The sequence below is a fragment of the Fulmarus glacialis genome, unplaced genomic scaffold, assembly GCF_000690835.1.
Source record: "Fulmarus glacialis isolate BGI_N327 unplaced genomic scaffold, ASM69083v1 scaffold11306, whole genome shotgun sequence".
NCBI classification, from domain to species: Eukaryota; Metazoa; Chordata; class Aves; order Procellariiformes; family Procellariidae; genus Fulmarus; species Fulmarus glacialis.
Window position 1 is genome coordinate 476 of NW_009217497.1, and position 15,084 is coordinate 15,559.

Below are 15,084 nucleotides of genomic sequence, written 5' to 3' on the forward strand. Positions count from 1 at the left end.
CCTCTTTTCACAAACAACAGATCCAGCGGGGCACCCTCCCTAGTTGGCTCACTCACTGGCTGTGTCAGGAAGTTATCCTCTTCCACACACTTCAGGAACCTCCTGGACTGTTTCCTCTTCGTTGTATTGTATTTCCAGCAGACATCTGCTAAGTTGAAGTCCCCCATGAAAACAAGGGCTAGCGATTGTGAGACTTCTCCCAGCTGCTTATAGAATATTTCATTTGCCTCTTCGTCCTGGCTGGGTGGTCTATAACAGACTCCCACCATGGTATCTGCCTTGTTGGCCTTCCCCGTAATTCTTACCCATAAACACTCAACCCTATCGTCACTGTCATCAAGCTCCAGACAATAAAAACACTCCCTAATGTACAGGGCTACCCCACTGCCTCTCCTTCCTTGCCTTTTCCTTCTGAAGAGTTTATAGCCGTCCATTACAGCACTCCTGTTGTGTAAGTCATCCCACCACGTTTCTGTGATTGCAACTATATCATAGTTTTCCAGCTGCAAAATAGCTTCCAGTGCGTTTGTGTAGATGCACTTCAGTTGCGCTGTTGATCCCATCACCTTTTTGTGGGGAAAAGCCCTAATTCCTACGTGTCCATTCTCAGGTGCTTCCGTGGTTTCTAACACATCAATAACCCTTGCGTCTGTGCTGCCTTATAGATCTGCATCCCCTACCTCCACTGAGGGTTAGTACACCATCCCTCAAACATTGGCATGCCACCCCCAGGTTTATCTCTAGCAAGCCTTTGACATATTAACAATTTAAAGGACCAAGAGTGTTTGGCTAAGTTTTTTTCCCCTGAGAATAAAATAATCAGTCTAACAATTAACTAAGGGAGGAATATTGTTCATCCTTTCTTCATCAGGTTGTGCTCCTTTCCTTCTACTTCCAAAAAACGTTATTGCTAAGGCTGTTGATACAATGGCTTTCCACTTTGAAAAAAGATTGCACTATTTTTTGTAAAAGCTAGCTTCAATCCCGCGTTAGATTGCCTACCTCAGCTATTTTAACTTCCAGTCTTAGAACCGACTTCATATCAGATTCAGCTCGTGAAGCATTTGCGCCCAGAAGCACTGCTGTATCAACCATGAACTGCAAAAAGGCATCTCGGTACTGTAAAGAAACAAAAAGAGTGAAATGACTGCTGGATTTGCTCTTGAGCACAGCTGTGGCAGTAGACCGGAAACGCCCAGCTATAGCAAGGAGAATAATACTTTGTACTTTCATGCCCTAGCAACCAAAGTTGTGCTTTCCTTACCTTCAACGTCTGCTGTCATGAAGGTAAAAAGGAGAAATAACACTGTAAACATACTGTGTGTGACAGAGAGAGATACCTGCTGTGGTTCATGGGGTATAAATCTCAGGAAATGCAGATGACACTTTTGGATTAGACTCACAATGCTCACAGCTCTTACAATGGGATTAGACAACGTGTATGAGTGTACACCAATATTTTATGCCAACTCATACAGTAATCAGTGTAGGATTGAAAAAGTACTTGTATACAAGTACAAGCTTCGTGGCTGAGAGGATAGGGAGATAAAGGGATGCTCCACTAAGCTCTCTCCTCTATTCCTGCCACGGCACTGCAACACATGTACCTGCTACAGTGCTCTGCTCTGCTCTCCCCAGGCTATTGTAATAAAGCACATTTTAGTCTCAGTGTGTAGACAAAAATGTTAGCAAAATACACTGTATAATGATACTGTAGTGATTTCTGTGCTATCTGCCCCCCAGTACAATCTTTCAGAGATTTTGGAGGGATCAGATTGTTCCTCATCAACTCCCACTGGCCCACAGTCCAACAAAAGCAAGAACATATCCCAAAGCATTTCCACCTTTAATCTTTTAGTAGATACAATTCTTTGTATCCTGGCATCATCTAGTCTAATAGATATGGCTAAAAAACTTACTAACCTCTCAGGGAACTCAAAAGGGAAGCAAAACTGCAAAAACTTAATCAGTAGCAACGACTTGTCCCCCATGACAACCCAAGGGGTTGTTTTCTTTGAGCTTTGGGCTGCATGTACTGGGATACTGCCCACAGGCCTTCATCAAGTGAGGGGGAAAAAGGTGCTGCCATTGTCAAATATTGATATATTAAAGCCTTTGATAAACATCATTGGTTCACGACTGCTGTCCATAGAAAAGCAGCAAGAAACTAAGCTGTAGCAGAGAAATCATAAAGGTGGGGGGAAAGAGGAAATGAATACTTGAAATCTGTTGAGGAACTCTCGTTCCCTTCCTTAAATGAATTCAGGTTAACTTGATGATAATAACCTGCAGTGGCTCTTGATACGTGCTCAGCCTTCTGGCTTAATTGAGCCCAAGAGGCAGCCCACAGACATAGCTTCTGGGTTCCACTTCGTTGAAATATTCTTGAGCTTCTGGGCACTTTGTCCACCATCTGGGAACTCCTGGGTCTCCCCCAAGGGATGTGAGGGCTCCCGCTGCCACCAGGTCAGGTAAGAGCTAAGGTGAGGGTAGCTCCAGCAGCTGCTAATTCTGGCAGCTGTGATTGATCGAAGGGTGCCCACGGCCTTTCTTCTAGCCGACTCCTGATCAGGGAGGGTCAAGCCCTCTTTGAGTCCGTGCCAGAGAGAGGCCTACATAAGAGCCAGGCCCAGAGCACAGCTCCCAGAGGCTGACAACAGATGCAGCAGTTCACAAAGAAAAGGCCAGCAAACTTTGTCTGGCATACCCATCCTTAGATATGGTAGTCACACACCACAGGACATGATCCCCAGGCACTGCTGGTGTAACTGTCTCTTTGTTATCGGGCTCTTGGACCCAGATGGTGCTTCATAAGGAAGGATGCAACTCTGCAAGTCTCAGGCTCTGCAGGGAGTGCCTGAGGCCTCTCATTAAGGCTGGGGCATATGGTCTTCTGGCATGCAGGAGGTGAGCAGTTGCCGAGGAGCTGTGCTGCCAAGTGAGAGCTGTGAGAGGACAGCAGACCACACAGCCTCAGAGGACATGAGAAAGATCAACCAGACCTCCCCTGAGACCCTGCAGCTTCAAAAGCCTGAACCTTCAGCTGCAGCAGAAGAGCAGGAGGAGCCTGTGCCTATGAAGCTGGAAAGTGGAAACTCCCATCATAATGAAGGCTGGAAGTCCACTGCTCCTGTAGCTGATGAGGGCCCAGAAGCGCTATCAATTGGAGCACTGTGGCTGAGCCCGAGCCCCTCAGGACCACCAGAGGAAGAAGCAAGTGACAGTGGTAAGAGGCTCACTACTGCAGGGGATTGAGGCCCCCATCTGCCAGCTTGATCTGTCATCTATGGAGGTTTGCTGTTTGCTGGGGGTCTCGCATTCAGGATGTTGTGAAGAGGCTACCAAGGCTTATCCAGACCTCTGGCTACAATTCCCTGCTACTCTTCCTGGTAGGCACCAATGCTATTGCCAGGGGTGACCTGGGAAGTATCAAGCATGACTACAGGGCTATGGGGACAGAGATCAAGGGCATGGGGCCCAGGTGGTGTTCTCCTTGATCCTGCTGGTGAGGGCCAAGGGCCTGAGAAGGACATGACAGATCTTGCATGTTAGCATCTGGTTGCGCAGCTAGCATCAGCAGCAGAGATTTGGTTTCTATGATCATGGCACCCTCTTTGAGAATTCATAGCTGCTCGGAAGAGATGGGATCCATTTGACTAAACAGGGCAAGGGTATCTTTGCCAACAGGCTGGCCAATGTGGTAAGGAGAACTTTAAACTAGAAACAATGGGGGAGGGAGTGATTCCTCAAGAAACTACTAAGAAAGGTGCGGATAGGGTAGGCAAACCAAGGGCCTGGAGTGGGAAAAGAGGGGACATAACAATCAACAAAACAGAGCTGAAATGGAACCCCTTTGAGGGTAGGTATGCAAAGAAGGAAGTACCTGCAGGAACAGCCTTATAAGGAAAGCCCTCAAGGCCATACTGAAGAATCAGCATGACTGGGTGTCCTTTGGAAATACCTTTACACTAACGCACACAGCATGGGGAACAAACAGGAGGAGTTAGAAGTCTGCATGGAGTTACAGGGCTATGACCTCACTGGGCTCACAGAAACATAGTGGGATAACTTGCACAACTGGAGTGCTGCAATGGATGGATACAGGATTTTTAGGAAGAACAGGCTGGGAAGGTGAGGAGGGGGAGAGACCTTTATGCGAGAGACCAGGGCAAATGCACGAAGCTCTACCTGAGTTCCTCCAAGGTCAAGAAAGGTCCATTCTGACAAGCAGGAAATCGAGCAAAGGTGCTAGGAGTCCTGCATGGGTGTACAAGGAGCTCCTAACTAAAACTAAAACATAAGAAGGAAGTGTATAAGCGGTAGAAGCACAGACAGGTGACCCAGGAGTACAGAGTTGCTGACAAATCTTGCAGGGATGTGGTTAGGAAAGCCAAGGCCAACCTGAAGTTGAATCTGGATGTGAAGACCAATGAGAAAAGACTCTTCAAGTACAAAACAGCAAAAGGAAGACTAGGGAGAACATGGATCTGCTGTTAAATGGAGCAGGGTGACAAATGACTCTGAAAAGGCCAAGACACATTGCTAACTTTGCTCCAGTCTTTACTGGTAAGACTGGCCTTCAGGAATCCCAGGCCCCTGAGACCAGAGGGGAAGTCTGGAGCAAGGAGGGCCTATCCTCAGTGGAAGAGGATCAGATTAGGGAGCAAAGTGGACATAACTAAATCCAGGGGGTCTGATAGGTTGCACTCACGAGTGCTGAGGGAGCTGGCTGATACCATTGCAAGTCCACTCTGGGTAATATTTGTAAGATCATAGCTATTGGGAGAGGTTTCTAAAGGCTGGAAGAGACCAAGTATCACCCCTATCTTCAAGGAATACAAGAAGGAAGATCCAGGGAACTACAAGCTCATCAGCCTCATATCAATCCCTGGGAAGGTGATGGAGAAAATCCTCCCAGAAACTATTTCCAAACACATGAAGGACAAGGTGATTGGGAGTACTAAGCACGGATTTATGAAAGGGAAATCATACTTAATGAGCCTGATAACCTCCTACAATTACATTAATATCTTTGTGGATGAGGGGAGAGCAGTTGTGGTCATTCACCAAGTTGAAAAATTGTGAGTTAGAGAAGTGCACAGTGAGGTAGACTGAAAATGAGCTCAGTGACCAGGTCCAGAGGGTTGTGATCAGCAGCACAAAGTCCAGTTGGAGGCCAGTCACTAGTAGTATATTCCAGAGGTCAACCCTGCTTGAGAAAAGGGGTTGGTCAAGATGAACTCCAGAGACCCCTTCCAAGGGGGAAGAAAAGCAGGGGGGACCCCAAATCTTACAAAAATCTTCATTTGAGAAACTTTGCAAGAGTGTTTGTGGTAGTGGTGCTTGTAGTGGTGGTGTTTTCTAATAGAAGATATCTTGAAAAATCCAAATCCAAACAAACCACAACCCTTTCTCAGTTTGGAGCTCAACAAAATAAAAGCAACAATGAAAAAAAACTGAGAGGAAAAATGGTGATTCCGATTTCCAGTTAATAATACTTACAGATTTGGCTTCTGTAGTGTTTTCTAGGTAATCCTCACGAGATGCAAGAGAGAGGCTTGCTTGGTCGAGCTGTTAAAAATAACAACAAGCAGCAGTTACTAGGTAAATTCGTCAGAATTCAAAGGTAGTCCTATAAGCAACCTTGGAAGAGTTCATGTTTTTCTGGCAATTATGATAGATGTGTGTAAATATCTAATAAATAACACACTGCACCAGTCTGAGTTCCACAGGATTTCAAAAGAACAGAAAAATGTTATACTGTGCTGACAGACATTACGTAAATCACATTACTGTGATCTGGGGAGCCTCAGATGCCCCCTGCAAAATCTGAGCCACCTGCTACAGCAAAGAATCACCTACGTGATCTATGTGTTTATGGCTCCATGAGCAAGTAGGTAATGCAATAGGACTGAGTCTCCAGGATCAAACAGTTGGTGCTGACAACCATTCATCCTATACATATTTCAGGGGCACAAGAGTCAGCTTGAGACAAACACTAGTCTAGTGTATGGACCAAATGCCCATTAGGTGCTGGAGCATGTTAGCTGCTGCGTATCTGGAAAGCATCATTAGCCGCCTTTGACTGAAACTGAGGTTACACCTTTGAGCTTCACCCTAGACCAGCACTGGGTGCTGTATTTGGCTTTTTGAACAGATGCACTGAAACAGCTGGATACCAGCCACAGAAAAGATCGCATGCATGAACAGGAAATTATTATGCCTCTAGTACATTAGCTAAAGATGTCTGACAGGTCCAGGTGGATCTTTGACTTTCATTTGTCTTTTGATCTAAACATGGATCAAATTTGTTGGTCTACAGTCACCTTAATATTGAAATAAGGTCCTCAAGGTAATTTCTAAACCAGTCCTGAAAGTTCATTGAGATCTGCACTTACTCTTTGAGTGAAATGACTACATGGGAGTATTTGCATACTGTTTCAAGTTCATAACCAGGCAAAACTCACAGCATAGCATATATCTTAAAATTACTACTGGAAACTGAGATTTCCCAAAACACTTCAACACGATCAGGTTAGGTTAAGCTATGGAAGCCGAAGCTGAAAACATAATTCAACCAGCTTCCAAACTCTGAATAAGATACTGATTGGAGCAGAAACAACAGTTTTGATGTTGTAAAATTATTATTTTGATGCTGTATTTGTTTTTAAGAGATAAGTCTAGTGAAGATTTATTCATACAATTTCGTATGTCTTTTTAAATCTCAATCCTACACCACTTATATTTCACATTTTCTAAATTTATAAAAATGACCTGAATAAATACAACTTAGAATCTAAAATGAATGAATAAATGTCATCTTTTCCTCTACTGGCTGATGTTCTCAACCTTTAAAATATACCATAAACAAATAAGACAAATCATCCACTAAAAGGAGCGTAGCTGCGATGCTCAGTGCAGCTCTGATTCTTTGAAAATCAGTATCACCTTCTTTTTTCAGCCTATGGAAGCAAAAAGAATACACTCTTATGCTTTGCATATGTGTGTCCTGGTAATAGTTAACTTCAGATGATTTGGTCTATTTCAATTATGTGACTGTTGCATAAAATGCTCATCCAAATTTTCCTGGCTTAAGAGTTGGATTTGACAATGCATTGAAACCAAGAAAGCGCAAATATGAGAAATAAACAAAAAAGTTAACCAACTTCTTCAGCCCCCAAGAAAAAAGATCATGTTGAATGCTGAACAAAGTTTTATTTGGAATTTCTACTTTTTTCTGATCCATTCATGATTTTGCAATGCTGAACAAAAAGAATTTTGCAATAGAGCCGTTTTCACAAGCAGATTGAAATACTCCATGGTACATCTGCACCCCTGGGAATTTGTTGAAACACGGACAAAGTAGAATACTGGCTGATGCATTCTGCAGATCAAATTCTTAATCAAATTAACAACAACAGAATACCCTACAGAATAATATGTTATTCATAGCATGTAGTGCTTCAGTTATTTAGATGCCTAATTCCTAGGTGCTACTAAACATACTGAGTGAAGATGCTGCTAGGTATAATTCATTTCCAAGAGACCAGCAATAAGGATATAACTGCCCAGCCCTTCGCTGACAGGTGACTTGGACTGAAATATTATGACAGGAGACGCCTAAATATCTCTCCCGATTCTACTGTTTCAGTTCTTTTAAACAAATCTCCAGCTGAAGCAATCCTGACAGGATCTGAACATCATCTTAGCAGAATGACATCTTTAGTACAGCGAACTGTTGGTCTGCTATTGACTTGACTATTCAGGAAAATGTCCTAGAGATGGAGAAAAGTTACCCTTCAACTTTATACCAGTTAAATGCCTTAGTCAAAAGATGTTTTAAAGAACTGATGCAGAATCAACATCCACTCCAGTACCACCACAGTTAACTGTTGTTTGATCCCCAAATACAATGTATTCTTGGCTGTATTCCTATAGCTAGCCAAGATGCTAGCAATGTAAGGATCATAGATCCTATTTTGCTGTAATGAATGGCATCATAACTTTCTTCTTTGTCCCTTCTCTCTTGCCTTCATAAACTATTTTCTTGTAGCAGTGGAGGGCTGGTCTACTCTGGTTACTCATCTCTACTTCTTAAACAACAATGCATTTGGCCCAGGCATTCAGACTTGCCATGGTGACATCTCACAATAATAGTTATAATTGCCTCCAGAGTTTTGTCAGACTACAGTGAGGCAACATTTCTTGGGTCTTTTTTTCACTGATCTAATCTAAACTGTTGTGTAATACCATGCACTGTTAACAAACTGGTAATGCTTTTGTCCAAAAGCAATAGCACTTCAGTAAAAAGGTAAATTCTCTATTTCAGGTTTAGAAGTGCTTGGGATACATCTATGTTGTAAGGTGCCGTATAAGCACAAGATTATTTCCATCTCAAAAAAATAGCTCAAGTTCAAAATATCTGCTATTTCCATCTCAAAAAAAGTAGCTCAAGTTCAAAATATCTGCTACCGATGCACCATTCTTCATCTTCACAGACAAAAAACATTCTTCATGCAATTTATGAGTCATAAGCAGCACCCAGAACACTCCCAGGACTGGATATCCACCTCTCTCATTTTCACACACATAGACCCTGGATATTGGTCCACTGGGAACATAGTTTACCTTTTTTTGCCATTTGAAAGGAGAAAATATCCTGTACAGAAATATTTTTCAATAGCGTGTGGTTCCTAGTGGCTTCTACATTCCCATAAATTGGCACCTATGAACATCTGTAAGTCAGTAGATAATAGCAACAATAATCAAGTGTAAACATTTGGCATGTAAGCATGTTTTTAAAAAAATGAGACCACAAAATCCCATGCAAAGTAACCTATTAGATATGCTATATTTTACCTTCAGGATATACTGATTGGAGATTTTGTCATCAGCAGCCACATATAAACGGATGAAGACAGAGTTACTGTATTGACCACGAAGAGTTGCCAAGGCTTGGACTAAGCTAAACTTCCTTTCTGACCACAGCCCTTCAGGTCCAATGTTGGATTCCAGCACAGGCCAGCGGAATGGTGAGTGCCTCAGTATACTTAACAGGGGTTTCACGTCGGCTTTTTCAATTTTATCTGAAATGTCAAAGTGTGACAACAATTACATTCCAGACAATTCAAATCCAGCAGCAGCCACACGAGACACAAAGATTTATTGGCGTTGATCAATTTCTAGGCAAGACAAAACACAATAGCTGAAACCCAAAGCCTCTGTGAGCATAGAAGCACAGGAATCCAACCCAGTTTATCTGAATCAAGAACAAGAGAGGCAAATCAGTTCCTTTCAAAAAAGGCAAGAGGCTGGAATTAAGTCTATTAAAAAAAAAACATTCCTCACTTAGGAACCAGTATACAAACTTCACTGGTTCTGAGAGGGGATTATTGTACATAATCAGAGCTAGAGGGGTCAACATCTCGGCACCGAGGCTGTGGGGCAGACTGTCTCAATTGCTGACAGTAAGTCTCAGGTTGTATTGGAAGAAAATTGCTTGGGAAATAAAGTCTGAAAGAGTCAGAAGGACAAAGTCCACTCCCTCCCAACTCATCTTTCACCCATGCAGCTACATAAAGGTAGCGATGTGTCCCAACCTAGTGTACATCACCTTACAGCAATATTTACAAGCTCAGGAAAAGCACTCTGCAAATGTGGCTATAGGGCTCCCCATCCAAACTCGCTTGACATCCAGATAATTTGAAGCTAAAGAATCCATGGCTGTCTATACCCAGCCCTGTGGAAGTGTTTTGATTAAATGTATTTAGAGAAAAGTAGAAGGTGCTGAGCAACAGGCTCTTGAAAGTGTCAGTATGAGAATTCCATCAGAGGGCTCCTCTGATGTACTAGGCACTCCTCCCACACCCCCGGGGCACGGTTTTGGCATCCTTTTGCACAGATAAATATTCCTTCACAGTTCCCTGACAAGCAGAGGTCTCTGTAAAACTGACTTCTTGCGCCTTGATGTACCTCAGTCTCAACAGCCAACTTCAGAAATGTGTGGAAGACCATCTGCATTTAGTTGAATCCAAATCAGCGAAACCTGTGTGCCTGCACAAAGCTTCACAGAGCCCAGCGGAGAGCAAAAAAGCCTACCTTTATAAACACAAGTAACACGTGTGTCCCCCTCAAATCAGGCTACTTACTCTCATTCATGCAGGATGTGTAAAGGGTCTTGGCCTTCTGTACAGCTTCACTGTCTCGTCTTTTGCTGATGGGTTTCTCAAGCAAAGCTGAAAAAAGGAAATGACTTTTTTTTCAATACGTTGGAAAATGTAGGAACTGTTTGCCTGTCTCAGCATTTGCTTTAACCATAGCATTTCTTTCATTAAGGATGAGGTTCCACATGTATTTTCTTAAGCAGTAACACAGACATAATTGCACTTTTTTCAATCCCCAACAGAGAAGGAAGTTTTTTTATTTATTTTTAAGAAGACTGTTTTAAAGCCAGTTGACAGATACTGTTTATTACCCGTCTGCACAAACAGTCCCCCTCAGCAAACTGAGAGGACAGGGAATTGTGGGGCGAGGGTGGGAACCAGTGCACAGGACAGGGAGTCAGGAATTCTTTCAAGTGGCTCAGCCTCTGGGGCTGGTATGTTGTGAAATTGGGGTCTAACAAAGAAGGTGACAGGATCCGAGGAGCAAGACCACTGGCGTTCACTTTGCCAGCTCTGCTGCTGCTGCTGAAAGAAAGCAGTGGAGAACTGCCCTGTTGTCTGTCAAACGCACACAACCTCAGACTTGTAAATGACACAGAAGGCCAAGTATCCAACTACTATTTAAAAAGCTGCGCTATATAGCTCCCTTATACTACAAGTGTCAACATCCTTAGTGTCTGAAAGCCAAACTAGCTTTTCTAAGCTGTCATCTCTCTGCATTCCTTGCATTCCTCACATTATGTTATGGAAGTGAAATAGCATGAAAAGTGCATCTGAACCTCAGCAGTCTGCTGTCAGCTGCCTCAAGCCATTTTATCCAAGTTGTAAATCAACCATGATGCAGTTGCAGATACACATATTATGGCTAAATGCAGAGGCAGCTTAGCTTCAGCAAGATCTATCAGCTCAAGTGCAGCACAGCATGCGCACTTCCATGGCCAAGAAAAGCAGGGTAGTACTTGGGCACAACACAGAAACAGGGCTAGCAAACCTGTCAGACCTCCCCTGGTTTTTTAAGACCCAAACAGGCCCTGCACAGCATTACTTTATTGTTACTGGGTCCACTGGAGAGAGTGGCTTTGCTGGAACCATCCCAATTCCCTCCTGCTGTATGCTCAGCCAGAGCTAAAAAGCCGTGAAAAATTCAAGAGTGCCTTCTCTATACCATACTCCCCAGTGCTCTGGGTTTCAAATGAGCCAAAGGCACAGTGCAGATTGGCCCTGTGTGGTGCTGTGCCTGAGCTAAGAAGCACACAAAAAGGGGAACAAAGTGCAACCCAGGAGTCCCTGTGGCCTGCCAAAGTCAGCAGAAGGCCACTGCGACTTCGTAACACCAGCCATGGCAAAACCAAACAGCGTCCACACGGAGCTTAATCAGGTGTCAATGCAACATTATTCTTCTCTGCCAGTACTGGCTGGGGTGATGCGGAGTACTGAAGAGGTGGTGGTGCTGCCATCCAAGAGCAGCACCCTCCTGCAAACAGGCAGCAGCTGCTCACTCTCCAGCCCCTGCCCTTTCCAGCAGCTCACCAGCGTCCTCTCTCCAATGTCGCCTCTCATAGGAGGCAAAAGTCCAGCTGGGTGGTACCACTAGATTCTGTAGCTGAGAACAGTCTGGGTTTGTGTGGCTCCACTCAGTATTAGGAGCTCACTGCTGGAGGTGGGATTTAAAGACACTTATTTCCCAGGATTTCCCTAGCAGCTTGAAGAAGCTGCCATGCCACACCTTTCATATATTCCCCACCTGTGCTCATGTGAGCACTCAGGGGACCATACTCCTGACATCAAACTGTTTATTACTCAAAGAATACCATAGTGATGAACAAATGCCACCTGTTCTTTCCCTCCAATAACTTTTCTCTTTAAAAAAACCCGACCAACCAAACAAACAAAAAAAACCAACCCAAAAAACTCCTCTTCATTTGCTTGGATCTTTGAGAGATGTAATGAGATCATTCCCTTTTAGTTATGGATAAGTTTTTCCCTAAAAATACTGCCAGACAAGATTCCCAATAGCTTTGATTTCAAATCCTCAAATTGTTAATATTTCTCAGCTTGTTAAATACAATATAATGCCAATCATTGACACATATCTCTAGTGTGCACAGTTCTTAGCAGAATAATTGGACCTGTTCATGTTTTAAGAACAGCATTTTAAAAGAAACTATAAATGAAACCTACATAAAACTAAGGATGAAAAAATACACTCCTATTAAAACCATTGCAATAACTTCTGTTCCTTGCCAGTGAGCTGCACAGCTATGAATTTTTTAAGCTAATAAAATTCAATGGCTAAAGCCCAGCCAAGCTCGGGAGAGATACAGAGGATGAGATCCAATAAAATAAAATCAACTCTAGGAATACACCTGCATAAAATCTCGTTAAAATCAGATCTGGTGTTTTCCCATCAAACCTTCTCATTGTGGGACAGAACGAAGCTGTAACACTCCCTGCACTATTGCAAAGAATGAGGTGGGGTAGATGCTGCCGATTTGCTCAGAATTAATCTATGAAGAAAATTTTTGGTTCTGATGATGGAAAATCCAGTGATCAAACATGAGAGCCTTAATAAGATGGTTGAATCCTGCAAACACTGAAATAGGGGATGTGGTCCATGAGTAAGTGCTCTATAGAGGTTCCTCAGCCTTAGCCTCAAGCTTCCAGAAAGATTTAGAAGCTCAAACCTGGAGCACTGGTCAGATCCACCTGATTTCTGCATTAGCTAATATAAAATCCAAATACAAGGTTTAGAAATTCTCTTCTTATTTAACTCACAGATATATATGGATTTTACATGTACCTGAATATTTAAATTCTTCTTAAAGAACAAGAGCAAGAAAAGGCAAGAAGTGATGCATACTAATCAAAAATATGGGTAATCTATTAGTCTATCCACAGGTTGTTGTATCCATGGAAAGAAAGTCACTACTGTGATTGAAATCAATGGAAACACATCAAGCTATCTTTAAATTAGCAATGTCATGTACTGTGAGTAGCCTGGCCGTTGTAGCAGGTTGTCACAGCCCCGCTCCTGCACTGAGCATATCTAATTGTGTGGGTCGGTGCACGCTAGCTCTGCAGTGCAGCGTTTTGAAGGGCTGCGGCTCAGACTCTGCTCTCCAAGGACCTCTGCAAGTTGAACAGACCTGCCTCAGGGCAATCTTGCGCTCTCACCAGCACAGAGAGGCACTCTCTGAACAGTGCTCCATCTCTTGACATGCGATGTGGCATTTAGGCTCTCATCTACACTGAGGAAAATGCCAGCCAGTGACCCACAGAGAGCAAATCCAGCCCCTCTGCCAAAATTCAACTCTTAACTTTAACTGGCTGGGAGGACTGTCTTTCCACCTTGAAAAGTTTTAATGGCTTCAGGTATTTTCTGTTTGCACACCAGAATGAAAGCAAAACTTATGAGGTCTTTCAAGGGATAGGAAGAGAAAGACCACCCCAAATCAGCTAATGTTCAGCCTGATGAGGTACCCACAGACTACACAGTTCCCTACTCTGCCTTTCCAAATGCCTGCTCTCACCCCTCGCTAGGGGATTGCGTGTATTCATGCAAATCCACTGAGAAGTACAGTCTAATATATTTTTCTAAAGTCCAATGGCTGGAATTAAAAACTGTGGCCAAGTTAGGGAGATCAGGGTTACCAGCATTTTGACTAAAACAGCTCACTCAGCGCTAAGGAGGACATTGAGTTTGTTCTTCCTGTAGCTTTCTTCTTTTTTTTTTTTAACTCAGTTTTCTTGTTTCAAAATGAAAAGCTCCAACTTCCTAAAGTAATCTTCCATTTTAGGACTCCAAAGATCAACTGAATTCAACTTGAATCTATAGACAGTTTCAATAGATCAAAAAATATATCCTGATTCACTGATTGTGAAAGAAATTTTATCCAGCTTCTTCCAGCATCTTTTAGCTTCAACTTTAAATAAGAATTTTCAGGAACAAATTGCTTTGACCAGACTAGGAAACACACAGCACTCCAACGATATTAACAAAAAACCCTTGAAATAATAGTTCATTCGTTAGTTCCCAGTTAAATGTTACAGTGCTAGAGATAGAATAGCAATCTACTGAAGAGATTTTAAAAAAGACCACAATCTAAGCTGTTTTACAACCCTCTGAAAGAGCACAGGATCATTAGTAACAGCAACCACAATTTAACAACTTATTGCTGCTACTGACTTATATCACTAGCCTGCCGCAAATGCAAAGTGGAATACCAGACCCAAAAATCACTAGGACGAGCAAAGTAAACCAGCATAGCTTAAGCCACCTTTAATATACAGCCTGCAATCATGTTTCCCCAACCAAATATAAAGTACATGTTTGAACGGCTGTTCTAGCAAAGCAGCTCTCCTTCAGTCACATCTTTTGTTTCTTTCACTTTCAAATTGATTCTGAAGTCATTCTCTTCAGGATAAAAGGGATCTTGGCCTGCAGTACTGATCTCAGCACCTCATTGTCCATGTTTCCATGTGCACAGGATGCCCAGACGCAAGATTTATGTCTCCCTTCACATAAAACACAGTTATGGCAAGTGCCAAAACCTATTGGTAATTCTGCTCCGCAGCGCTGAAATAACTCATCTCATCAAGCAACTACCACTTGCACAGTCAGAAACTGGTTAAAGGTGTTCATGACATCCTAAAAACTTTCTGAGGTTGCAAATTGCTTCATCATTCATTTTCTTCTATCAAGGGGCTGAGGGTGGGGAGGTTCCCATTGCAAATCAAAGTTTTTATACTTCTGGCAGCCCAGGTCAGGCGGGCTTGCATCATCGTTCTCCCTGGCTCTTGTACAAAACACAAAGACTCAGCATCGCCAACAAAAAACATGCCATAGCTGGGAATGATCCTCAGTTGTCCAATTTGTAGATGCTCAGATAGACAGGAAAAAAAGCCACAGCTGGGGGGGGGG

General features: G+C 43.0%; 1 protein-coding gene across 1 annotated transcript in view; it reads right to left on the reverse strand.

Annotated features, from left to right (window-relative positions):
• Positions 1-1,002: 1,002 nt before the first annotated feature.
• The window catches only part of LOC104078161 (phosphate-regulating neutral endopeptidase-like), a gene marked incomplete at its 3' end in the record, with an annotated part of 32,353 nt that continues 18,271 nt past the window's right edge, over positions 1,003-15,084 (reverse strand). The window contains exons 4-7 of the mRNA XM_009579697.1: positions 10,149-10,235; positions 8,860-9,086; positions 5,503-5,571; positions 1,003-1,119 (exon numbers count right to left, since the gene is read on the reverse strand). Coding sequence (XP_009577992.1) covers positions 1,003-1,119; positions 5,503-5,571; positions 8,860-9,086; positions 10,149-10,235 — 500 coding nt within the window. The remainder of the gene's footprint in view (positions 1,120-5,502; positions 5,572-8,859; positions 9,087-10,148; positions 10,236-15,084) is intronic.